At 42.6% G+C, this 27,200-nt stretch overlaps 1 protein-coding gene across 1 annotated transcript in view; it reads left to right on the top strand.

The window, feature by feature from the left end:
- Positions 1-27,200, top strand: part of MDN1 (midasin AAA ATPase 1) — a 156,523-nt gene that overhangs the window by 49,899 nt on the left and 79,424 nt on the right. The window contains exons 33-49 of the mRNA XM_054973804.1: positions 627-756; positions 2,704-2,937; positions 3,846-4,043; positions 4,471-4,679; positions 5,577-5,699; positions 5,894-6,091; positions 7,827-7,934; positions 8,625-8,813; positions 11,312-11,401; positions 11,584-11,844; positions 12,920-13,187; positions 14,017-14,176; positions 16,175-16,291; positions 17,368-17,576; positions 19,059-19,204; positions 20,102-20,304; positions 21,849-22,069. Coding sequence (XP_054829779.1) covers positions 627-756; positions 2,704-2,937; positions 3,846-4,043; positions 4,471-4,679; positions 5,577-5,699; positions 5,894-6,091; positions 7,827-7,934; positions 8,625-8,813; positions 11,312-11,401; positions 11,584-11,844; positions 12,920-13,187; positions 14,017-14,176; positions 16,175-16,291; positions 17,368-17,576; positions 19,059-19,204; positions 20,102-20,304; positions 21,849-22,069 — 3,064 coding nt within the window. The remainder of the gene's footprint in view (positions 1-626; positions 757-2,703; positions 2,938-3,845; positions 4,044-4,470; positions 4,680-5,576; positions 5,700-5,893; positions 6,092-7,826; positions 7,935-8,624; positions 8,814-11,311; positions 11,402-11,583; positions 11,845-12,919; positions 13,188-14,016; positions 14,177-16,174; positions 16,292-17,367; positions 17,577-19,058; positions 19,205-20,101; positions 20,305-21,848; positions 22,070-27,200) is intronic.

Here is a 27,200-nt window from a genome sequence, read left to right as displayed (position 1 = left end):
TGAACCCCATGTATAGAATGTGTGTTTTATAGTAGTACTTTATTTTGAACTTACCGCCAGTCAGTTATAATCTCTCCTACAGTCTTTCTGTTTATGAGTTATAGATTTCTAACGAATTCTATCATATTCCCCTCTATTTTTTCCCATTAAAAAGTCCAGCCTCTGTACGGTAGATAGGGAAATGAAAAAATGTAGTTGTCATATACTCCAACGCGCGCTCCCCCCCCCCCCCCATCGTACATGAACTCCATCTGGAGTTGTCTGCTTCAGACCGCTTCAGACAGAGTTCATGTAAGATTGGTGGTTCTTTTCTGGTACACGTAAAAATTGTGAATTGCAGCTTTTCAGTTAATGAAGCCGAAGAAGTGAGCTCATGCGCGGACCAACAAGTTCATGCAGGAAGTCTATTTGCATATAACGCTCTTTGCAGAAAAGGTGGCTGACTTGATTTTCATAACTGATTTAGCACATTGCTTCCTAATAGAAATCAGGTTTCCCCCTATTTTTTAAACAAGTTAAGTCTCTTACAACGTTATTAAGAATAGGAAAAGTTAAATTTCACTTAATATTGTTCAGAGCAGTAGCAGTAGTATGCTTATATTGATGATTTGTTTTCTTGCCTGCAGCTGTCTCCTGCCCTGCGTAATAGATTTACAGAAATATGGTGCCCACAAAGCAGCCATCATGAAGATTTAATACAGATTGTAAAGCATAACATTCATCCAGAACTTTGTCTGGTTGGAACAAACCACAAAGGTACATCTTATCACTGTATGTTTAACTCATAGATTTGGGGGTGTGGGGGGAGAGGGTCTTTAGTAGGGAAGTGAAAACTATCGATGGTTTTTAGCCATTACAACATGAACGTACAATCAGTGCTGCAAGTGAGCCAGAGAGTTAATTCTTGTGAGATTGGTTTGTTTATTTTCCATAGTTGCTCCATGCTGCAGGAACAGTGTTCCTGGTGCCATTGAAATATGACATGTATTGCCAGCTTCATCACAAGCCTATCAAGTGTGAGCTTGTTGATAAAGGGAAGGCCAAAGAAGAAAGGAGAAGACTCCATGGTAAAGCAAATGCTGATGCTGTGGGTTTTTGCTGGAGGATAGGAGTGTCTGATGTGGTGGCCCACACCAGACTCAGCCAGGCTGCACCCCACCAGCAAACTCAAAACCACCCTGCCCAACTGCTTATCGGCTTTTGCGCTGCTGCCATCAAGGCGAGACACGGGAGCCCACGGTGGGCCCTGAGGAGCAGGAGCGGCTCAGTAGGAGGTACCAGGGAGGGGGGGCAGCATTGGTGGCACCTGAGGCCACTGCAGGCTGGAAGGGAGGACTGCCCTGAAGTTGTGGCTGCTGCCACAACAAGAGTCTCTCCCTGCTGGCCCAGTCCCATAGCCAACAAGGGACCCAGCGACCTTTGGGGCCAGGCAGAGTGTGCTTGTGTCAATGTCTGGGCACAAGGGTGCGGCCCGAGGGTAGGGCCCGTAGACTCGGGCTGCCGAACAGTGAGGCAAGCCCAACAAGGGAGGAAGCGCCGGTCAGGGCTGGCCCATTGGGTAGGGAGCCCATCAGGGCCAACTGGCATTGGGGGAAGGGCTGATGGCCGGCAGACCCGCGAAGAGGATTGAAGGGAGGAGGAAAGGGGGAAGCATCAAAGGGGTATAAAAGAGCTCATCCCTGTGAAGCCGGGGATGTGAAGTGTTGGCATGACCCAGGCTATGGAGAGGCATGTATAGCTGCGTACCTTTTTAAGTGTGCCACGCTACTTGAAACAATTGGGACGATCATGAACTAGCAGATATATTAGTAGCAGAGAATGAATCATTGGATTCATACAGTGAGGGTTTCTTCACATCAGTGGACTGGAAATTATCCTTTTATGGGCAGGGCAGATGCAGATTTTTGCAAAAGCTTCCATTATCCTGAGAAGGTGCTTGACACCTCTCCCCCTTGATGCCTTGCCAAGTTTTTCAGGAAGACAGATCCACCTCTAGAATAGAACTCATCAATGAAGATCTCCCCTGAGACCTGTAACTGACGATACTATAAGGCTGAGCACAGGACAGAGAAATTCCAGACAGTCTTCTTATTAAACCTAGGAAGTCTTCTCCAATTCCTCCTTCACAAGCTAGGGTAGGGAAGGATAGCTTCTCGTCTACTGATGAGAAAAAAACCCTCACAGTAAGTCCAACATTTCATTCTCCACAGTGGATGAAGATATCTCTTGTGTGGAGTATTGAAAAGCTTTCTTATGCTGGGTGGGAAAAACCAGTGAGGAATTCCCTGAAAATTTGGTGGAATTTGCTTGAAAACTGATAACCTCCCTGGATAAATTTCCCCATAGAAAATAATGGCAAAATAAATCCAAGATTCTCTAACCAGATTAGAGAATCTTACTTGGACTTCAGGGGACCTGTAATTTTTTAGTTTTGTTTTTTGTTTCCCTGAAACCCACGTCTGGACCACCTGGATTTTTTTGGTGCACATCTCTATTCACAAGTACGTAAAATAATTCTACAGAAGTTTACATGATCATAATGAAACTTTTTTAAAATTATCTTTAAACTTCTTTCTCACTTGTGAAGGACTGTTAAAGTCTTCTGATGATTTCAACTGCATATTTTTAAAAAATAATTGGCAGAATTGCTTTGAATTATATTTATGTCTCTTCTTCCTGTTTCCCTCCCTCTCCTCTCCCAAGGGAATGATATAGCTGAAGTCATGATTGATTTCATTGAGTGGGTGACAAACCAAGAATTTGGACGCCAATGCATTCTCAGCATCCGGGATGTTTTGTCATGGGTCCACTTTATGAATGCCATGATGAAAGACGGTCTGTCATATTCCTCCAAGGAGTGCCAGTTGTTTAGCATCTCTCCAGTGATATCATTTGTACACGCTGCGTGTCTAGTGTACATAGATGGAATAGGTTCAGGTACGTCCAACATTTTCCTTTGGTCATAAAATGCAGCTCAGTGGCAAAATAGTTGACTAATTTTTACATCTGCAGTTCACCCATCAAAAACAAGCATGCTAGAGCAAGGTTAGCCATCCTTTTCAGTGGCAAGAGCTATTTCCTTAGAGGAGTGTGAGTTCCAGAGCTGTTTTGGTGGGGGAGCCCTCTCCCTTACATGCTGGCCCCCTTCCTCCTCATACGACCCCCATTACTGCTGCTGAGGCCAGGAGCATACTGGTTGAGCATACTGGACTTACCAGCTCCAGATGTGGAATCCCCCCATCAGCATTGGACAGCTAATGTGGAGGGGGAGTGTTTGTTGCAAACCACTTTGGGGGAGATGGCAAGGTACCAGTAATTCAGAATTGACTAGTTAGGGACCTTTGTGCTGATTTATCCTTTAGTGGTAAATATCCCATTTTTTGCCCTTCAGTTCTCTGCTCAGGTGTTTCAAGCTGGCTTGTCTGTGTAAAGTTGGCCATTTAGAACCTAAATAGCAAAGTTTGCCTGGGCTGCATGCAGGCCATGTGTAGAAGTCAATATGGAGCAATGGTTAGCTTGACATACTAGGACCATGGAGATCCAGGTTCAAATTTCCAGTCAGCCCTAAAGCTTGCTAGGTGATTTTAGGCCTAATATACTTCTCAGGGTTGTTGTGAAGAAAAAATGAAGAAAGATTCAGGTATACTACAGGGAGCTTAGAGGAAAGGTGAGGAGAATTGTGGAAGATAAGGGGTGTATGTGTGTGTTTGAGAGAGAGAGAGAGAGAGAGAGAGAGAGAGAGAGAGTTGTATGGACTTTTACAAGTTTATAAAACTTGCCATATCTTAATCTGTATGTACACTTCTGTCATTGATACTTAATTTATGCTTTTTTAAAAAATTTAGGCACAATGGCCTGTTCAGCTGATTCCGCTTTGCTGGCTCGTGAAAAATGTTTGAAATATTTGTGTGGAAGGCTTTCCCAAGTTGTGCAACTCACCAAGGGTCAGAAGAAAGAACTAAGAATCTATGACTTGAAGAAGAAGAGGGAAATTGTTTGGATGGAGAACTGTGTAGGAATCTATCCATTTTTTATACCAAGAGGCAAGGAATTCATGTTTTTTGAGTGAGCACGAACGATGATCAAATATAAGAACAAATGAGAGAACAGAAATTACTAGTCTAGAGCAGCAGAGCCAAATCATATGATCAGAAAAATAATGGCATGTAGTCTTCCCAAAGTTGGTGTGTTTCAGACTCCAACTGGGGAACTGCATTTTAGGGGACTTTCAGTGTTACAAAAAAAATCCATCTGTGTACCTAGAAAGGTAGCATGTCAGGGAGAAGGCTTTTTTCCAACATGCTGGCTTTCCACATTCTTCCAGAGAGTCGTTTCACGTGGAATTCCCCAGTCTAACGTCTAAACTGCTGTTCACTTTTTTTTCTTTATTGGGGTAAAAATCTCACAGCAATTGGGTCAATCAGTCTGTAGTCTAACATTAAAAAACCGGTTTCTTTCTGTATGCTGTAGGTCCTCTTTACCAGAAGAAGAATGTCTCAGACTATGCTCTAAATGCAAGAACCACAGCAATGAATGCGCAACGCTTGTTAAGAGCCTTGCAACTTGACAAGCCCATTCTCCTGGAAGGCTCTCCTGGTGTTGGGAAGACCAGCTTAGTGTCGGCCTTGGCGAAGGCTTCAGGAAATTTCCTTGTTAGAATCAATCTTTCTGAACAAACGGTAATCCAGCTGCTGTAGTTCTAACTGAAATTTTGGGCTTTTTTGACAGGAGAAACCCTACTTTCCAGTTAAACATGTCAGATTCTGTTCAGTTTTCAAATTCTGCTGATAGATTATACGTGGAGACAGAAGATTAGTTACATGAATTTGGGGTGGGTGGGTTACATTTTGGTTACATGATCCCCCCCCCCCCATTTATACCCTGCCTTTCTCCCGTGGTGGAGTCTGAAGTGGCTTTCATTGTTCTCCACTCCTCCATTTTATTCTCACAATAATACTTTAAAATAGGTTAGGCTGAGTGTGTATGACTGGCCCAAAAACACCCAGTAGGCTTCTGAGGCAGAGTGGATATTCAAACCTGGATCATAGTCCGTCATTGACCACTATTGTCAGATAATGATGCAACATCTTAGTAGGAAGTGTGTGCGTTCCTGTTTTTGATCTCTCATTGTTTTTGATCTCTCTGACACTGAGAGATCTCTGTCTTTTGGTGCTACACCTCTGAAGATGCCAGCCACAGCTGCTGGCGAAACGTCAGGAACTACAATGCCAAGACCACGGCAATACAGCCCGGAAAACCCACAACAACTATCTCATTGTTGCCTTTTTCAAAGCTGTGAAGTCCATATTACTCAGAAACTCAATGCAGGAGCAAATACTCATAGAATCCAAGTTTTTGAGAGCCAGTACTCGACTGCACTGATTGGCCGCTGATACATGTGTGTGTGTGCCATCAAGTCACAGTTGATTTATGGCAACCCTGGCTCATTTCTCCTTTTGCAACCCTAAGCTTTAATTAATGGTTTTCTTTCTTTAAAAAAACCCTGAGAGTTTATTTCTGAAGCAATACTATGTCATAGGCATTTGAAAACCTTGGTTTATGTCTCTTCTTCCAAGGATGTCACAGATTTATTTGGAACAGACTTGCCTGTGGAAGGAGGCAAAGGAGGGGAGTTTGCCTGGCGAGATGGACCTTTGCTCGCAGCTTTAAAATCAGGACACTGGATTGTATTAGACGAGGTAAGTTCTTGGCTACTGGTGTGAAGTATGGGACCACCTGTAACTAAATCTCATTCTAATCCATTCACATTTGAGGAGTGGCATAGTAAGAGAGCCACAGAACTTCTCCCTCTGCTGATCTTCGACACCAGTTCCAAAAATCAGTTGGGCACTTGGAAATTCTAACTTTTCCTCTTTTGATTTTCTTGCCATAGCTAAACTTGGCTTCTCAGTCAGTGCTGGAAGGTTTGAATGCTTGTTTTGATCATCGGGCAGAGATTTACATTCCTGAGTTGGGGATGAGCTTTCAAGTTCAACACAAGACGACAAAGATCTTCGGATGCCAAAACCCCTACAGGCAAGGAGGTGGCAGAAAGGGTCTGCCCAAATCCTTTCTTAACCGATTAACACAGGCAAGTCTATCACGTTACTTACCGTCATTGATGTCATCCTATTGATACTCCTGCCTTAAAGAGTCTTAATCCACAATGCAGATGATCTTGAATGCTTTATTTCAGGGTCCTTTAATGCTACTGAAGTAAGTGACTGAATTGTCTCAAGTCTGACCTTCTAGTGTACAGTTTGATGAGTAGCTAAAGTAACTCTTTCAACTCAAATATTTATTATTGAAAGATTTCTATTCTGTCTCTCCAGGGAACCCACCTGAAGCAATTTACAAAATAAAACATAAAATCATAAAAGTTATTAAAAGTCACTATTCAAACGCAGCACAGCATAAAATACAAACATGGAGCAGCTTATAATGAGTCTGTCAGGCTAAAAGCAGACTATAAAATGGTTAGATTTGTTTGAAAGATGAGCTTATGCAGAAAAGAATCTAATATTTAAATATCTACAGGTAGTTTTGTTGACTGTATTAAAGATTAAATGCAAGTCGTAAGTCACAATTTGATATGCTTGCATGGTGTCCTGCTCACCAGGTTGGAGGTGAAACCCTAGGCAACCACAGAGTTTCACAGCAATAGTACCTGGCAGGCAGGGTTCAGCAGTCAGGTCCAGGGAATGAGGTTCAGCAGGCTACAGCAAGGTTGCAAACAAGATGATCCCAAACTGGCTGCAGCCTCAATGCCGGCTTATATGGAGAGTTCTCCTGCAGTTGATGCGGAGTCCATTGTTAGGCTTATCTTGTAAGCTCCTCTACTCATGAAGAGTAGCAGGGCCTGCAGGGACTTGATGGTTTCTTCTGATGTTGCCTTAGGAGAGGGGAGGCTTTTGGCTGCCAGGCATGCTCTTCTCTGTCTGATACAGACCTCTACTCTAGCTCCTCACCGTCTCTGTTCCTGGGGTCCCCCAGAAGAGATCATGGCAGGTCTGGCAGCAGAGCAGGTGCACGCTGGGGCCTCCTGGCCTGAGGGCCCTGTTGACTCAGAGGGCAGTGCCAGTGCTGGTAGAAGTTCACTTCAGGAAGGCACTAAAGTATCTGCTTTGTGAGAGCATCCACCAGGGTGGGTCTTGAGGGTGGGTCCTCCGATGGGGATTCATCCTCTCATGCTAACCCAGGACAATCCCTTACACATGGGCATTGAATCGAAAGTGGATGCAGCTAAAACAAGAATCCATAAGCTGCTTAGTATGTGTTTAGCAATGTATTTTAAACATTCAGTTCAATAATATTGCTATATCATGGTTAGCAGTGAGAAATGAAGGGAATTTGTGTAAGAGAGAGTAGGAAGGAGGAGTATACGAACCTGTGGGGTACGACCCATCTTTGTAACCAAGGTTAAAGTGATATTGGAAGTTATATCTGCAATGGACATGAATGGGGGAATAAATGAAGAAGCATGATAGTTTGCTTGGGGGTTTTCCAGGTGCCATTTTAATAACTACGGAAACTTTACTATTGGTCAAGCAGTGATACAGTTCACTTGAATATTCAATGTGCTTGTCAAAACTGTGAATCTTTCACATTGTTCCAACTCTGTCATTTGAGCTCTAGAGAGGTTTTGTATTTGTTTTTAAATTAATACTTAAAAAGTGATGTTTGCAAAACAAATTTTTGATATATATTTCAGAACATACATTTGACACTCCAGCTTTAATGATGTTCTTGTAAAGATTATTTGCATGGTTGCATGTATATGCTTACATAATCTTACTGAGTTTTTCAAAACGTTGCTGGTACCATAGGTCTATATGGACCCCCTTTCTGCAGCAGATATGGAGTACATTGGGAACACTCTTTTTCCTGCTATTGGTGATATATTTATTTCAAAGATGGTTGAATTCAACAACAAGGTAAACATACTTTTCCTCTGGTTTCTTTAAATAGTACTCCTGATTCTTTGATTTTTCTGTGTGTTCTCATTTTAAATACTGAAATTGAGGGTTGTTGTAGCTGGTTAGGTATGAATAAGAAGAAAATAAGAGCATCAAAAAAGATAAAAGAGAGGCAAAGCCTCAAAATGCTGCTCGAAAAATTAGCCATTTCTGTGGACCATATAAAATATTTTTTCCCGAAATTCAGCACTATAAATCTGGTAACAACACTTACCTGTACTGAAATGGTCACCATAGCAGTTTCGTGGTCTGATGACATGCAGGTGACAGAGGTGAAGTAAATACAAATATGTAAGAAGCAAAGAGTGCCAAAGTTGCCATTATAATAGGGCACCTTCTATACCAAAGTTGTAGCTGACGTTCTTGGGACAAGACAGTACTTTTTAAAAAAGAAACTTGAGAAAGGTTCAGAGGCATCACAACAGGTTATTTGTCTACTTGTTATAGAAAGTCTTCTTACAATATGAAGATTCTGTAAATATTATGCATGGGGCAATCCTACTTAAAAGTGCTGTTGGCCTCCAAGAGTGGTAAACTAGGGTATTGGAAATCTTTGGTGTTGTGGAAATAATGTTCTGGGATAATCTTTTAATAACTTGCTGATCACACACTAAAATGTTTAATTTTGTGAACTGATATTTTTTTCAGATTAACCAAGAAGTTATGATTGAGAAGAAGTGGGGACACAAAGGTAGTCCCTGGGAGTTCAATCTGCGTGACCTTTTTCGATGGTGTCATGTGATGCTTCTTGACCAATCGCCTGGCACTTATGATCCAGGTCAACACATGTTTTTGATATACAGTGACAGGATGAGGACAGAAGCAGACAGAGAGAAGGTACGGAGCGCACAGAATGCAGTTGGGCCTGTTAGTGTTTCTTGTTTTTTTAGTATGTATTTGAGGGAATATCAGGTTAAGCCATTTTAAAGTGGTTATTAAAAAAGAATTAGTAAACAGATTTTCCTTTATATGATTTTTCAACTTTATTTTAAACATCAAACATCTCGTAACCTGACCCCCCTCTGACTGCAGGTATAGCATGGAAAGAGCCTTCATAAAGTTTGAATGCAGTGAAGATAGAGTGCTACGTTGTATTCATTTCTCTGTACAAAAATGTGGAGGACTTTTGTTTTCATCGAAGCTTTAGATAGATGTGATTAAATTTTGCATTGTGTTCTGTCCATTAAAATACAGTTGGGAAATGTACACTGGAATAGAATATTAAGATGTAGTTTGCACTACAGTCTGACTTTTCTTGGAGTTAAAAAATCAGGCCATAAATATATCCCTGGGTAGCATATTGGGTGGTGGATTGAATGATTAATTTAAAATATTTTTATTCTACCTTTTCACCCAATTAGTAGCTTCAAGGCAGTGAACTTTAGCATTAAAAGCATTAAACATTAAAAGCAATTCAAAACATGTGTGTATTGTGCACACACTGACATGTGCATATATATACACACACACATGTAAATGTAAGTGTATGTATGTGTATGTATATACACACAAACACACACTCACAAACAAAAACAACAGCAGGAAAGGGTTAATAAGGAGATGCCAAACAAAACAAAAAGATCATCACTCACTGACAAAAAATAATGATAGAGGGGGACAGACAAACCTTTCTGGGGAGGGAATGCCACAGTTCTGGTGTCACAACCAAGGAAGTCCTTTATAGAATTGCTATCCATTTCACCTCAGATGACATCTATCAAGACCTTTGAAAATTACCATAAAAATCAAGTAGGTGGTTCTTAAAGTTTGTTAATCCCAAGTCATTACTGGGCTATAAAGGTCAATACCAACACCTTTGGTTGGGTCCAGAAACAAGTTGGAAGCCAGTGTAGATGAAATAAAACTGGAGTGAAATGATCCTTATGTTCCACTCCACTCAACATATTTACCACAGCATTCTATACCAATTGTAGTTTCTAGTCAGATTTGGGGCAGACCCGGGCAGAGTGCATTGCGGTAATCTAATCTAGAAGTTATTGGCATCACATTGTCAAGAATTGTTTTTAACCAAGGAAAGGCCACAGCGGGCTCACCAGCTGAAGCTGGTGAAAGCTGTTCCTGGCCACCACTGATTCAAAAACATTTCGGACACCTTAACTCTTTAACACCTTAAAATTTGCTCTTGTTGATTAATATTGGTCCCTCCTGATTTAATCGGCTAACCTTTTGTAGGTCCACCAATTAATTAAATACTTAAAGGTAGCGACTATATTTACAAAATGGTTCTGAAGATTGTTTTCCTTTCATACCATCTTAGGGCATTCTAAATTGCATTTTGGTTATGCACATGGGGTTGGATCCACCAGAAGAGTTTGTTATGGAGTTTTATCCACACTCATGGGGAAAACATTTCTTTTAAAACAGGCACATGGAAACTAAATGTTTCTTTGACTATTTCAAAGCAACATGTTAACCAGCAAATCACAAGACTCTATTGAGATGATTATCACGTATCTAATTCTGAAGTGGCTTCATTGCATCCAGATGCTTAAATCTCAGAATCAGGACCACTTCAGAACAAACCAGATAGCTCTGCTAACTTGGGCAACCACAGAGACTTGCAGAAGAAATTAAAACCAAACTCGGGGCATTTAAGTCCCTCCAAATCACTTACCTGACCACTGCACGTGCGCCATCCTCCAGTGGTTGACTGGACAGGGCCCTCAGGAACCACACAACTACCATGTGCTCCAAACAACCCAGTTGAAGTAAAACATGACTGAGTTGGAAGTGTTCTGTTGCTGTCGGAGGAGCGGCGCCTGCCCCAGCTGCTGGATCTTGCCTCCCCCCACAGCCTGCATAGTGGCCAGCCATCCTGAACCCACCTGGGAGCCAGAAGGTGGGAGAGGGAAAGGGAACCAGGAAGGATCTTTGGGGAAAGGGAAAGAAACTAGGAAGGAGCGAAGGAAACTGGGAAAGGCACGGGCAAGGGTTTTTGGCAGAGTAGAAAAAGAACAGGTAGCAGTGGTTGTTGTGGGTTTTCCGGGCTGTCACCAGAGATCTCTCAGTGTCTCTGTCTTTTGGTGCTACACCTCTGAAGATGCCAGCCACAGCTGCTGGCGAAACGTCAGGAACTACAATGCCAAGACCACGGCAATACAGCCCGGAAAACCCACAACAACCATCGTTCTCCGGCCGTGAAAGCCTTCGACAATACAACAGGTAGCAGTCTTTGGGAGGAGGGATAAAGGAACAAGCAAGGGTCTTGTGGGGGAGAAATAGGCAGGTATCTTTGGGTGGGGGGAAGGGAACAAGGAAAGTGCAGGAAAGCATTCCTCAAACACGTGCGGTGACTTCCTTTTTTACTGCTTTAGGTCATATCTGTATTCAAGGACATTTTTGGCCAGAGTGCTAATCCATATATGGGAACTAGACAGTTTCATATCACTCCTTATGATGTTCAGGTAAGAGAAATTAAAAACAATTATGTCTTTATGGTATAGTATAGCTTGCGGGGAGGGCGAAATAGAAATTTGAAATAAAATAAATAAATAAATATTTTTTCTGAAGTTCTCCCCTTTACTCCCACCCTAAGCGCACACAGCATAATATACTGAAATGTGTTTTTTTCCCCATTCTATTAAAGATTGGTTTTTCAAGCTTGCCCCGTGCCAACTATGTTCCTCCTCCTGGCAGAAATCTGTCATTGCTCCACCATTCACTCCAGCCTTTGGAATCCATCATGAAATGTGTGCAGATGAACTGGTTGGTGATACTGGTGGGTCCTGCCGCTGCTGGAAAGACCAGTCTCGTTCAACTTCTGGCATATCTATCAGGTCACAAGTTAAAGATCATGGCAATGAATAGTTCTATGGACACAACAGAACTCTTAGGAGGATTTGAACAAGTAAGTGTTGTGTTAGTTTAGGATAGCTACTCATTCATAAATGAAAACAGCTCAGTTGCAAGGATGTATTAAATGCAAACGGGAATTTCACTTACTAAAGTTTGCAAACAAAATTTAACGAAGTTATTGTAAACTAAAAACTAGTTTGTTTGCATTTCAGGATATGCAGGCCATTTCATGCCAGCCTTTGTTTTCCTGTCCTTCTGTGTCCCAGTAATTTCTGAGCCACGTTGGCAAAGAATTACCTTGGTGCCCTGTTGTGTCTTTCTTAAAAAATAAAACTACTGAAGACCGGAGGCAAAATTGTTCGAGAGGTTTGTGGCTGGCTCATTGGGTTTATGAAAATGTGCCCATGGGAAACGATCCCCTCAATAACAGTGCAGTCCTATGCAAAGTTACTCCAGCCTGTCTGTTGATGTCAGTGGTCTTAGATTGAAGCAAATCTGCATAGGATTACATTGTTAGAAATGCACAAGTGAGTTTCTTACAGCAGCAAGTTGTATGTGTCAACCAATGTGCTGATTGCTTATTTGGAGGAACGGAGAGGTCAAATTAAGGTTCCCATTTTTGGTTATTGGAAAATGCTCTATGAGAAATTATTTTTCTACCCTACTTCTTCCAAGCAAGTGATTGGCAAACAGCACAAACCATCTATTTGGCACTGTGAGTGTGGCTCTTAATCCACTCTTGGGGGTCGCTTGCTCAGCATCCATTTGCAAGTATATTTTCCAAACCTGTTGGGCATGTGTACTTTCGTGCATATGTCTTTGCTACTGGACTGGGGTGACTGTATCTTGTGAAGAAAAACCAAAGCTTAGAAAACCCTGTAATGAAGATAGGAATGCACACTGCCATAGGGTCTAACACTAGTTGCAGGAACCATCACCAGTTAATGTCTAAGCATCAAATTATTTGCCTGTGTGGTGTTTAATTAAAGGAGTTCAAATATCTACAGAGCATTAGCTCTGTGAAGGCAGTGCAGAATTCATTCTTACTTATTTGGCTAATAATCTGACAAAGAATTTGGTAAAGTTAGTGAGCCCGGTGATAACTCACTTTAACAAATGTCCTGTAGGTTGATGTCATAAGGCCGTGGAAGAGCTTTTTTGAGAAGGTGGAAAACGTTCTGATCACTCTTCTAAGGGAGAACCTCCTCCATGCTGCTATCCACTCAAATGAAGTTGAAATTTTGTTGCGTGCTTGGAGCAATTTCATTCTTAATTTCAAGCCCAGATCTCTGGGACAAGGGGACCAAAATATCACTGAACTATTGACTAAATTAGAAGAACTGCTTCAGCTGATCCAACGGCTAAACAACAGGACCCACACCTACTCAAGGTCAGGTATGTATGGAAACCACAGGAACCGATGCAAGACTTTTTCATGGAGAAATTTTGAGTTACGTTTGTCCCAATTGATTCTGTTCCATAAATCTTTGTAAAGTTCACACTGAGCTTATTTACTGATTTCATTTCTTTTGCTTTGATACTGCTGTGATTCAGTGAACAAGCTGTAGTAAGGATAGAATGTAAAAGCCAAGTAGATCTCAGATAAAGGGGATAGATACTGCAGGGTTCAAGAATGTTTATTTACAAGTAGGTGAATCTTTCCACAAATAATAAAAGCAAAGGTGCTGTAATTTCCCTTCCTGTGCTTGATCCATCCAACTGTTTCATACAGACGTGAAATGGGGAAAGATCTCTTTCAAGCTTGATCCGGCAGTCATAGGAAACTTCATCCATCAGACAATCATGCTTATTTCCCATAAATAATACTGCTGCATCACAGAATCACAGCGAATGAAAATTCATCATAGGCTAGTTTTTCTTTCCTCTCATAAACTAGTGCCTTTTAAATTTGCCATTGGCTATCAGTTTAAAAAAAGGTTTAGCAAAGATAGAGGGTAAAAATTGGCCTCTTAAAAGGAAGAAGACAGTGGATTATTGTTCTTGCTTTTTTAAAAAACAGCAACATAGAATGGTTTGGTTCTAATGTTTCACCAGTGCCACAGAGGGTTTGCTTCACTGGTGCAGGCTGCACCATTAGTAAGACAGACACAGAATCAAACCCAGTCTATTTCTTGCATGGCAAGTTATGTGTATTTAGGAATGGTGCTTAGAAAATTTGAACAGGCTTATTGGTCTGTCAGAATCTTATTTTCTTCTGTTTCAGAGTTCTCAAGTCTTGTGGAAGAGTTTAGATGCTTCAAGCTGCAGGTGGTTCAGTTTTTGAACAGCAGCCACCATGGTACATTTGAGTGGGTTGATGGAATGTTGGTCGAGGCTTTGCAGTCTGGAGACTGGCTTCTGATGGACAATGTTAACTTCTGCAGGTAAAACGGCAGTAGTAGACACAGTGATTTTGTTGTTTTCCTATTCCATTTATTTCACAATTTTAGTTTATGCATCTGAAAGTCTTTAATCTTTTTAGTAGAATAATGTTTAGTAGAATAATGTTTGTAGCATATTTGCATCTGGCAATCCTGACTCACTTCTAAAAAACAGGTTAGCTCAAGAACTCATTTCACTACTCATGGAAAGTAAAATGTGAAGGTGTACATGAATTTCTAGGCTGGAATCTCTGCACCTCCTACCTTGTATGAAATCAGGGCCACTCAACAGCTTCAAGGAACAGCCTGCACCAAGACACACTGGCTGTGAGCTGTCAGGATCCAGGATCCTAGCCCATAACCAGAGAGTTGTTCAAGCTGCCTTTGGAAGGTTATGTGAGCCAACTCTGGACCTGCTTGTTTCTCTCGCCAACAACAAACTAATCACATTTTTCTTCAGGTCCAGTTGGAGGGGGAGGAAGGCAAGGATGTCCTAACCCACCCATGGCCCCCGGACATTCTGTATTTCTCCTCTGATTCCCAGACACCTCGAAAAGACCAGTTGAGAAATTGCAGACCTTGTCTTCGTAGCTCCATACTGATTGAGACTTTGTGTCTTTGGCAGTTTCTATTACCATACATCCTTTCTCCCGTCCACAACCTATTCATTCAAGGTTGAGTCCATCATGCCTCAGGGTGGCTCCATCTTTTCATCTAGAGCCTGAAAGGGAAATCCTAGAATCCTTTGATTATTCCAGATTGTCATCAGCCCTGACTGATATCCAGAAGAGCCTTTACCAACAGAATATATGTTAACTCATTAAGCATTCATCATTTAATTTTGCCAGAGACACGGTAGCTTCTTGTCTGCAGGAGTAAAGGAGATACTTGAATTCTGCATGGTGTCCTTGAACAGGGCCTGCACCCTAATGCTTAGAAGGGACAAATTGCAGCTCTTGCCACAGTTCTGAGAAGAAAGGACAGCCATCTTTTGTCTTGAATACACACACACATTTGATACTTCTGAGGACATTCTCGCCCATCAATCTTTCCTTTATTCAGTTTCCTCACATGGGACCTTTAAAAATACTCCAGGAGTATTTCAAACTCTTCAGACATCTTTCTTGGGATCCTTTTGTTTAAGGCCAATACCTCATGCTAGGTTTCCGAGTTAAGCACATTCTCTGCCAGAAATAGCAATGAGCTATATCTTTCACAGAAGGGCAGTGGTACTTTGAACGGATCTCTTCTTACTTCTGGAAGTTAAAAAGTCCTATTACAGAAACCAAGAATTTATTTTTCCATTCTTCTGCCTACAAATCACCACCCCTGCCCCCCCCCCCAAGAGAGGAAATGGCATAATGTATATATACTTAGCTGAAATATATCCCAGAGGTACAGTAGGCTTCCATACACCCGATGCCCTATTTATACTGTTCCACCCATCTTCTAGGGGCAAAGAAGTTTTCAAAGTCTACTTTAAGGAGTTAAATAAAACCATATATTTTTCTAGGTTTTGGAACCCAGCATTTCCCTGCCTCATAAAGTATTACTGATAGCTCTCTTGGGGGAACAGCAAGTTTGGCATGATGCCTGAGTGTGGGTGCCCTGACAGACAGAAGTTTGCTTCTTTGCAAGGGATTCTTAACCAGGATGAATCTGTGACTGCTGTCTTCAACTTTTGCATGTTGCATCAGGAGAGGAGGGAGTTCATGAATCATGCCAATCATGAGCATAATCTGGTTTGTTTATGTGACTATAGCTTGAAAGTTATCAGATCAGTTCTTGGAGGCTCAGAAATTTTGCTGGAGGCAAGGCCTGGGAAATCAGAGCTGGCTGTAATTAGTAGGCTGGCTGAGGCAATGGAGATTCCCATGCTGGTTCTCAAATAGTGAAAAATAAGTGAACAGCTTTTTAAAACTTTGTAATGGTGGATCCAGTTAAGTTTTGTTTTAATCAATTTTAGAACTGAACTGCTTGTTTGTTTCCTCTGAAATGCAGCCCTTCTGTTTTGGACCGCTTGAACGCTCTGCTTGAACCTGGAGGGGTCCTTACCATGAGTGAAAGAGGAGTAATAGATGGTGTAACCCCCACTGTCTCTCCTCATCCAAATTTCAGGTACGTACTCTCTGTGTATTCTTTCAAATACATTGTTGCTAGATTTGTGATCCTCAGCATGGCACCTTTCAGCCCATGGTGTCTGCTGATGAGTTTCCTGGTACCCATATGCTTCTTCCTCAAAGCAAAGGGTCAGTCCTGGCTTTCCTTCATGTCACTGGAGCAGGACGTGCTTTAGAAAGAGCCTAGGAGGGAATCACCTTTGGGTCTTCAGGGAGCATCTCTTCCGAAACCTCTGACCTCCATTATAGGAGAATACTCATCTTGCAACATCCCAACAGTTTGTGATTGTTCCCATTGTTCCATGGCAACCATCATGTGATTGGCCCAACCCCCTCTATCAGCCATTTTGTGGTGGTTCCCCTTCCCTGATCTCATAATTCCAAATGTGTCCACAGGCTCAATGAGATTAGGGGATTGGTGCTAGGTTATGCATTGTGAGTCATGATGTTAATTAAATAACTTTTCCCCAAATACATTACTGTTGCTTGTTTGAAAGCAAGTTTGACTGACATTATTCAGCTGAGAAACACAATAGCTTGCTGTCATTAGTGCCAGCATGCATGCATTCTCATTTCTCATTTTTGAGACTGATATAAAAAAGACAGTGCTCATATTCTGCTGGGGCGACATAGCAGTGTGTTGCTAGTCTGTTGCTAGTCTGCCCAAAACTCACATATGCAATAGTATGACAGAGAGGGGTTCACTGCAGAAGCAATACCCATAGAAGCTATCATGTTTACCTGCCTAATACAGTACAGCAGTGTGTTCAGTTGCTCTTTTTGATATGATAACTCTCATGTATTGGTGAGGCTGTATCTGGTGATCGTGTACGTATATTCTCAAAGCCTCAAGCAAACATTTTTTAAAAATACCTAAAAGATAAAAGCACAAACTGAGCCAGCTTGCAATGTTCTGCTGAGGTGGCTCTTATCTATGGTGACTAAACATAGCAAATAGATGCCTAATTACAAGGCTGTCATATTGAATTCACCCATCCAGTAAGAAGAGAAACTGCTAATATGACATACTAAATATACTCAGTAAACTATTGTTTTTGCATGGACATTTACTAGGCTGTTCCTTTCAATGGATCCTTTGCATGGGGAAGTATCCAGAGCCATGCGGAATCGTGGGATTGAGATATACATTCCTGGGGACAGTGATGAGAATTCATTTGACTGTCATGATGTGAAACTGCTGTTACATGGATTAGGATTGCTGGGAAATAGCATATGTGATGCACTTGTGGCTGTGCACACAGAAACAAATGAAATCATAGCAGGTGAGGCGAGTACATAATTTGGCAATTGCGTTCCTGATCTTGAAGTCTTCTTTGAATTAAATAAAACTTAGTGATTGTGTTTGAGACCATTGGTGACTTGGATAATTTTGGTTGTTGTAGGTGTGAACCCAAGCAGATGGTTTGAAATCAGAGCGGAATTTATTAATATTAAATTACCTGAGTGTTTACTCAGATCCATAGGCCAGTTTTCATGTTACACCATTTATAGTATATGTCCAGGGGCATCTGACTGGCTACTCTTGGAAATGGTGCTCATTTAAAGGGACCTTGGTCTGTCCCAGCAAAGCAGTTAAAATCGTAAGAAGAGCCCTGCTGGATCAATGGTCCCTCTAGTCCAGTAGCCTGTCTCACATAGTGGCCAACCAATTACTCCGGAGATCCAACAACAGGGCATAGAGTGTGAGGCTTTCCCCTGATGATGCCTCTTAGCACTGGTATTCAGAGGTTTAATGATAATTCAATGTTGTCAAGTTGCAGCCGACTCATGGCAACCTATCATGGGGTTTTCAAGGCAAGAGATGAGCAGATGTGGTTTGCCATTGCCTTCCTCTGCATAGCAACCCAAGTTTTCCTCAGTGATCTCCCGTCCACGCAATAACCATGGCCATCCCTGCTTAGTTTCTAAGCTCCTGACAAGCTCAGAATAGGCTGGGCTATTCAGGCTGCTATTCAGAGGTTTACTGCCTCAGAATGTGGAGATTCCCGTTAGTCACATTGCCCAGTAGCCACTGATATATATCTGTCCTCCCTGAATCTGTCTAATCTCGTCTATGGCTGTGGCCATGTCCACATTCTCTGGCAATATAGTAAAGAGTCCAGTAGCACCTTAAAGACTAACCAGCTTTATTGTAGCATAAGTTTGCGAGAATCACAGTTCTCTTCGTCAGATGCATCTGACGAAGAGAACTGTGATTCTTGAAAGCTTATGCTACAATAAAGTTGGTTAGTCTATAAGGTGCTATTGGACTCTTTACTATTTTGCTACTACAGACTAACACGGCTAACTCCTCTGGATCTATTCTCTGGCAATGAATTCCATGTTTTAATCACTCATTGAGTAAAGAAGCATTTCTTTAGTTCATCCTGAATCTACTAGCCATCATCTTAATTGGGTGCCCCTGAGTTCCAGTGTTCTTTTTAGTTATATCTGTTCCGCAGCAAGAAACTGAAGGAATGAGAGAACCAACATTTTTTCCTCAGGTAAAGTATTGTTGCAAGGTTTTCATGATGAATAATATTAATGAGTAAAATAAAATTAGACGATTACAAAAAAATAGAACTTGATCATCTTACTTTATGGATGGCATTTGATTGCCAATTTCATCTGTTCATTTTTTAAATATAATACTTCCTAATTCAGAGTCCTTTAAAAAGGATATTGGTTCCTTCTTATATGCATGAAGGAAAAGCCCTACACAAAACTAAGTGTTCATAGGTATTCTACAATATTTTTCTTTGCAGGTTCTACATGCTCGCTGTCGTCTTTAATTCACGCTGCAACGCTGATCGTGCAGCAGTTGCATCGAGGGATTAGCTTAGCTAAAAGCTTCTATAGAGCTTGTTGGGAGGTCTACATTTGTTTACAACAGTCACAAGACAACCGAAAGGTAAGCCAGTATACATTAAAGACATAGCCAGAAGCCGCAGAGAAGAGACAAATATCCTATGCCCTCTTCTTGGTCCATTTTGGGTTTAGTCAAATTATGTGATGCTTCCAAAACTCTGAAATAAGTGTTTTCTCTGATACTATTGTTGTTTCAAATGGTATCTGTTGGAAACTTGCTGTTGTGCATATGTCTGAATAGCAATTATTTCCAACAGTTAGCTTGCAGATCTACTTTTCTGTGTGCCGTGACACATAGGTGCACATTTGCCAGAGGTTGGCAAACACATTTTTCATCGGTAAGGGTAATCTTTTACGTGCCACGTTGATCCTGCCTGCAGGATCCTGTCTGCAGGATTCATTCATTAACTGGAACGTCAGATTATGACTTGAATGTGTGAAAGCGGCATCACAGATAGGGCACTCTAAAAGCTGATCTGTTTTAGTCAGTGTGAACATAAATAAGCACAGTACTTCTCAGTATTGTATGTTGTATGTGTGCAGGCAAACCAGTTATAGTGTAGTGTTAGAGTGTTAGAGTTTAGAGTGTTAGAATAGGTTCTGCGAGTGCCCGGTTTGAAGCTGTGGAAGCTCCTGGGTGGCCCTGGGTGAGTCACTGTCTCTCTCTCTCAGCCTAGTCTGCCTCACAGGATTGTTGTGAGGATAAAACAGAGGAGGGAAGCATGATGCTGTAAGCCACTTTGGGTCCCCACTTAGGAGAAGAACAAGGTATGAATAAATATAGTGCTGTCGATTAACTGAAATATTTCAAAGGAGAACAAAGTTGAAACTGTATGCTAGTGGTTAAATGTATTTTTATTAGCGGAAAACTGCAGCAAGAAGAGTGATGTCCAAAATCATCTTTAACAGAAACACTGAAATTGCATGTTCTTATTTTTAGCTTGTGCTGGACTTGATAATGAAGCATGTTTCAGCTTTGGCTACCAGCGACACTAAGGGTGATTCCCTGCTTGCCTTGGGATTGTGGCCAGATTCAGCAGCCAGTGCTTCGTTTGCAGCTGAGGATTCTTTCCTTGCTATGGTTCAGAATGATGCCCAGGTCTTGGCACATTGCCTGAATAGGCTGAATCTTAAAAACAGCAGGTGGGTAGATGTTGCTTTTCCTGTTGTTAAGCGAACTGTTTCGTTTATGGTTAGAGGGTTCTCAGAAGGCCAGAGATGCAAAGTAACACCAGATCCACAGAGCGCATCTAGTAAGGCTACAAGGCATTCATGCATAATTCAGACAAGAGGCTTCAATATCATGGCCTGAAACATCATTGATTTTTCTCCCCTTCCCCTTACTTTTTTGGGTAAACATCCAGTCCAGTGAAGAGTTTTAGAGAACTCAGAAGTTTGCACACTGTTCGGTGTCATTTTTGTTACCACCTCATTTTGAACTTATCTCTGGCCTAGCTGTGCTATCTGGAACTTCAGTTGTTTCAAGCTTCTTTTGAGCAGGCCCATATGTTTTATCTGAGAATGACTCTTGAGGGTGGATATTAAAATATATGATTTAATTTGTTGTATTTTCTAAGAGTACAGTCTCCCGAAGATGCACAAGGATATGATCACACTGAAATAAAACTGATGAAAGCAATACATTTTTTTACTTGCTATCATCTCAGGATAGGATGGAAAAACATTTTTAAACTGAACAAGCTGTTTCAGGGGTCATGCAGACATAACATGAACATGATTCAACATGATGTCTGAATATCTGCACATTTTTAAAAGTTAGCTGCAATACAATCTCAAAAGTGGTGGGGGGTGGGAGTATAAACTTATAACCAGCACTCCTCTAGCAGTAAAACAGAAAAGGTTGAGGAATGATAAAATCAGTTACAGAAAATATATAATCAATTATATTTTAATAGCTACACAAGATAGTAATGGGTAAGAATATATACGTAGGCAAAATTAGTACAAATAAAAAATATATCAAAAGTATAAACACACCACACCAGCATTCTATTGATCATTGGACCAAACCTTTTTTTTTTAGAAAATGTACCGTTTCTACTATCAATGAAAAAAATAACTTTACAAACTTATTAAAATGTTTGTACCATCTGGTGTGGTTCGTACCATACCAATAATTGCAATCTTTTTTTAAAGCAAAGCAGTGGAATTAATAGTAGAAAAATAGTAGAAACAAGCTTCATGTATGTCTCTTAAGTCCCATCAATCCAAAAATGGCTATATTCAAAATAAATACAGCTGCTCTAATCAGGCATAGTCCCTAAATGATCTGAATGAATATATTAAATATATTACTATGTAAATATACATATATTAAATATTAATCCCACTACTTTGTTTTAAATTGACCAGTCCCTCTCTCGCTGACAAAGACTATAACTTACCCCTCAAAGCTGTTTTTGGATAAAATGAACAAAGTTCATTGCCCTAAGGTCCTGGAAGGAAAGATGGGATAAAAATGTCATTTCCCCACCTTTCTTGCCTCATCATTTGGCAAGCAACTGTTTCTGACGTCTCCCTATAAATATAGTTTCTGGATGCAGGATTTATTATGATATTGGTGTGAATTCCCCTGTATGCCACAACAGATAATGTTGAATAGAGTTAAGTGGACCTTTAACAATGTTAGAGATGATCTCCTTGTTATCTGACTACTTCTGTTTCAGGACCCTGCCTCTTACTATACAAGATTTTCAGAAAATTCTGCAGTGTCCTAATCCAGAGTGTCTCAAATTCAATGGGGTTGAGATAGAGGAGTGTTGGACAGATGACATGGAGGTCCTTTCAGCTTCCGTTAAATTGTTCATACAGAAGGCTTCCAGTCAGGACTGGTCACTGCGAGTTGAGTGGCTCAATCAGTTAAAAAAGAACTTACCACAAGTGCCTGGTAAGTACTAATCCTTGGCTTCTGCTTAAACAAGTAATGTTTGTGATGGAGGAAGAAAAACACTAATGACTTTTCCCTGAAATACTGTAAGTAAACTTCTGTGAAACATTTTTAATGAGGATTTCTTCTGAATATGTGACTTATTGAAACTGTAAGTAAAAGCAAACAAAATGTGCTAGTAGCACAATCCTAAGGGGCATCATGGCAGAGGCATGCAAATGCCCACACAACTTTTGAGGTAGTAGTCTGCTCTGAAAGGATTTTCTACAGGAAAATATGCCAGTGGCCAGGCACAGGCAGCAGAGCAGACTTTCCAGTCTCTATAGAAATACCAACAACATCCACTCTTGACAGCTCTGTGAGTGTCAGCTAGAGGTGCAGCCAATCCCCAGCTGCAAATGCAGCCACTGCTTCTCAGTGCCATTCCCCACCCCTCTGAGAGCCAGCAGACAGGGTGGAAAGACCCTGCAACTGCAGCACCCCAGCAGAGGCAGTTGTCTAGAGAGACCCTCCCCAGCATGGAGGGGACACCCACCCCAACAGCAGACAGGGTGCCCACCCCATTGCTGGTGAGGGCCAGACTGGCAGCAAAAGTGGCACTCCCTTGCAACCCCAAGCCATATGGAAAAGTAGAAACAGACAGAGGGACCAAAAAGACCTAGGCCTGGCTTGAATCACCAGCTGTTGACACTCAGGACCAGCCCCAAGCCCCAGAGCCTGTAGGGGACAGGTCAGCAGGAACTAGCTACTCTGATGTCACCACAAGCTGCATGGGGGAGGCCAGAGAATATCACACAGATCAGCTTGGCTCAGTGGAGAGGCACTGGGACAGCATGGCTGTGGCTTCTGTTTCAAACCCTACTCAGGCAGAAGGGAGAGGAAGGCTAAAGCGCCAGGTCTGGCAGGATGGTCTGGCTGATGGGGTTCCCCAGAGAGCCATCATTTTGACCAGGACACCCCCTCTGCTGCAAACATGGCAGCAGCGCCACAGCATTCACTATGGATCTCCCCTCCCATGCATTAACAATTGGCGTGGCTTATCGGTGTTTCCCGACCTGTGAATCAGAACCCAAAAGTGGCTCCCGAAGCCTCTGAGAGTGGGTCACCGGCTAGCCTTCTCTAATGGCTGCTCTGGACCTTTCTTTCTTCTTCCTTGACAGTTTCTTACATTCTCACCACCCTCCCTTTTTGTGAAAATAATGAGGGAGAGAAAATTGCCTCGCAGCTTGTAACTTTATGGTAGTAAGTGGAAGGTGTTTGTGTACAAAACAGCTGTTGAGAAGCATCTACCCTCCCATGTCTCATGGTTCCTACCTAGTGGTAAAAGAACCATGCCTGTCTTCTAAGTTTAGATGGAAACTAGGCGCTTTTTATGTGATTTGCCAGCATTGGTACTGACCTTGTTCACTGCTCTGAGTGGGGCACTAATCTGTCTAGAAGAGTGGTATATAAATGTAGTTGCTGTTGTTGTTAAAGAACAATGTGACCAGTTTTACTATCTCAGTAAGCAAACCATGATAGGTCTATACTCCCTTGAGGACACAGTTGCTCACATGATAGGTATATACACACTTTCCTGTGTCTATATCTCTCTGGGAAAATCATGTGAAGTGAGTCCTAGAAAAACCTTACTTTGAGGCAAGGCTTTGACCTGTATTTTGGACTTGAGTCAAAATAGATGTAATATATTACCTGGTATTTTTTCTTGTTGATTGATAAAGAATCAAATAAAATATGCCCTGATGATTACTAGAACATGTTTTGTAGAATCTTAGGGAGGATTAGAGGGAGTAATGGAGAAGAGCAGGGTGTTCAAATGTAACCTCCATATGCAACGTAATCACCGTATGGAAAGGCTTAAGACTGCCATTTTGAGGGGGTTTCTAGTGGGGGAAGCTGTAGCCTTTGTGTGATGTTGGTTGGTTTTGCAAAAACAACTGGTTGGGCATGATAGAAAGTGGAATGCTGGAATAAATGGGTGACAAGAACCTAGCTTACTTAAGATTCCAAGAATACCTTGGGCCAGCCTCAGTGTGTCACCACAAAAAGTAAATTTGGACTTATGGGTCAGTGTACCAAAACAGTTGAGAACCACTGGCTTGTCAGACATCATCAGAGCTGTGGGACAGTGTGGGAATACCTCAGAGACTGCCATCCTCTCTGGAGTAGTCACAAGCTGTCTTGGACAACACTCCTAATCACACCCATTACCCTGCAGTATGTGTGAGGGGGGGAATGGGGTGTGGACCTAAGTGTGGGCTCGGGCTTTAAGGTGCCACTGGACCGCTGCATTGATGTGCACCAGAACAAAACAGAGGTCCACTGCCACCAGTAGGAAAACCTACTGGAGCCACTCCAGCATTATCACCCCTGAGAAAGAGCCTCTGGGATGTAAGAAAGGGCAGCTCTACAGGATGTGGCGGATGGGGTTGGGGCAGGGAGGGGCATGAAGTTAGAGTTATCTGCAGACATGAAAACAGACAGGGAGAGAGTTATGGAACAACTCAGCCTTTATTAAACTGCAAATCATGAAGGGGGTCCCAAGAACCAGATTGCCAACTTGTGGAGGCAGGCTTAGCCATCCCTAGCACTGTGTGCTCACAAGTGAGGCAGACTCCCAGGACTGAGGAAGGATGCTCCAGAAACACAGCCTGAGCAGAGTGATGGGAACTGCAGTGTCCATGCACCCAGGTCTCCCAGTTGGATTGCCACCTTCCTGAAGGAAAAAAGAGACATGTGCCGCATTGGCAAATTTTGCAGCCTTGGCATCAGTCCTAGCCAACTCTGCAGCACCTCAGGAGGATCTATAGCCTCATTTTGGGGCGAGAGGGAGCTGGCAACCCCACCAAGGCAGATGCTGCAGGCATTCAAATGACACCCATCTAGCAAGGAAGTGCTCTTTGACAGCAACATTCATTTGCTCCTGCTGCTGCTCCTGCTGCCAGATGGGGCTTTAATCCTACAAAGGAACGAGTCGCAGCATTGCTTGGCTACCTTATAGGGAGAGTGCCAAGCCGGCTCCCAGGCCCCCAGATCCACAGTTGTGCCCAGTTCTTGCTCCTGTGGGGTGAGGCTCTTGTCAGTGAAGTGTGCAAACAGCCCTGTGGCTCCCTTGAGTATCCTTCCCTGGAAAACTGCCCCATTGCTAGACATGGACTATGGAGCCTAGAGGGCTGTCCACGATTCCAGCACACCAGTAGCGGTGGTTGTGGAGGCCACCATTGTGGGGGTGACACCCAGCCTTGTGTGAGAAGAATGGGGGAGGCAGATGGCAGATGTGGATGTAGATGAGTGTGTTGGGACGGGCAGATCCCCAGTACATTCTCTCCCTTGAGTGTAGCCTCTGCAAACAGGGTCTACAGTGAGAGAAGTTAGCTAAACATTCTTGCCTTCGCTCTCCCCTGGAGAGGGGGGGTGCTGAGTGCCCACCCAATTCTGCAAAGTGCCCACTCTACGCTTTTCCTGCCACCAAGGTGCCCAGCACTCTTAAGTTCATACAGTAAGGAGTTCTGAGACAGAATTCCATGCTGTGTGCCCAACTTACTGAGTTCAGGGGTTTATGGGCGGGGGGGACTGACTGAGTGGTGGAGAGGGGACTTGCTTGCAGCTGAGGCATAAGGAAATTTGATTGTAGCTGTAATCAGTATCCTGTGCCCCTCCAGGTCACGTGGGCAGGCCTATGCGGGGGTGGGGGTTGACTTCTCCCTTTGCATGGGCGCCTATGGGTTACACCATCTTTTTAATGGTGTAACTGTCCACCACTGTTCGGGATCATTATCCAGCCTAGAATAGCTTAGGAGGCCAATGAACTCTCAGCTCCCCCTGCCCCCCCCAGCTCAAGGCTTTATGCCTGAGGCCTGCTAGTGGTCAACTTTGGGAGGCCACCACTGGTGCACCAGCCTGGTGGAATGGTGCTGGGGAGCTGCGTCAGAGTAACTTGGGCTTACGTTGATGTAAGTGCAGCATACGTTGGCTTGAGAGCTAGTTAGCTCCCTGAGCATTTCCCCACCACCACTTAGGATTACTCTGCCCAGGATGTAACCCATTTATTGTATGTTTAAAACATGGTAGGTGTTAGAGAATGGGGAATCCTCACTGTACTTCCTCAGGTTATGTTGTCTCATGTAAATGATTTGCTTGAACTTCATAATCTGTCTTCTGTATCTTTGGATGTCTAGAAACTTTGTAATGCTGCTTAACAAAGTATGTGTCCTCATCTAAGCCCTTTCTTCATATGCCCCAGCCTTCTGAAACAATGTGTACTGGCATAGTTCCCCAGGGGCAGGAGTTTGGAGGTCAGTCACGACCAGGCAGCAAAGTGTAAACAAAGTCCAGTCCAAATGTCAGGGGTTCCAGAGAAGCCACAATTCAGGTTCAGTCCAAGGGTCAGAGTTCCAGAGGTTGGGTAACAGCAAGAACAGTGGAGCAGCCATAAAGTGTACTTATTGCATCCACAAACTGCTGCTTCTTCCAGCCGTTTTAATGGCCAAGTCCTAATGAGCTAAACACCCAGTGAATTGCTTGGCAGTCATTCTGAAACTATTCATCCATCTCGGTAGTTGACAGTTGACAACGGCTCATGAGTACTGCACTCCTAAGTTCTTGGAGCTCTACCCATCTCTGACAGCGTTGGCACTGCAAGGGTGTAGGAGAAGTGGGAGGACTAGGAAGGGCTCGCAGCCTTCTTGACTGCTTCAGAGTTCCCTGACACTGACTCTGTTTCAGCTGTAGGCTGTGCTTTCCAATTAGCCAGTAACCTGAACTGTTGTTTTTCATCTGACTCGAGGTCAGCTGCAGTTGGGTCATTTTGAGGGTAACTGCAGGCAGCTCTTCATCTGATGAATTGTAACTGAGCACAGACTGAGGATGACTTGCAACACAATGGAAGAGCCTGGACCCAAGAGCTGTTTATGGCATTTGGGGTGCTTGTTGACTTATCTAGTCTAGTTGGCTGTTAGCACCAGCAAATTATTAGCATTTCCTTTAATGCTATGGACATCATTTAGGGGAACAAGCATACCACCTGAGGTATCCCAGATTTCTCACAGCAGATGGCACTGCTGAAGTATTATGGCTTACCAATTTACGAACAGGATGTACTGCATGGAAGACTTCAAATGAAGATCCACCC

Source organism: Eublepharis macularius, chromosome 1 (genome assembly GCF_028583425.1).
Source record: "Eublepharis macularius isolate TG4126 chromosome 1, MPM_Emac_v1.0, whole genome shotgun sequence".
NCBI classification, from domain to species: domain Eukaryota; kingdom Metazoa; phylum Chordata; class Lepidosauria; order Squamata; family Eublepharidae; genus Eublepharis; species Eublepharis macularius.
Note: the sequence above shows the minus strand (reverse complement) of the source record. Positions and strands in the feature narration are given on the sequence as shown.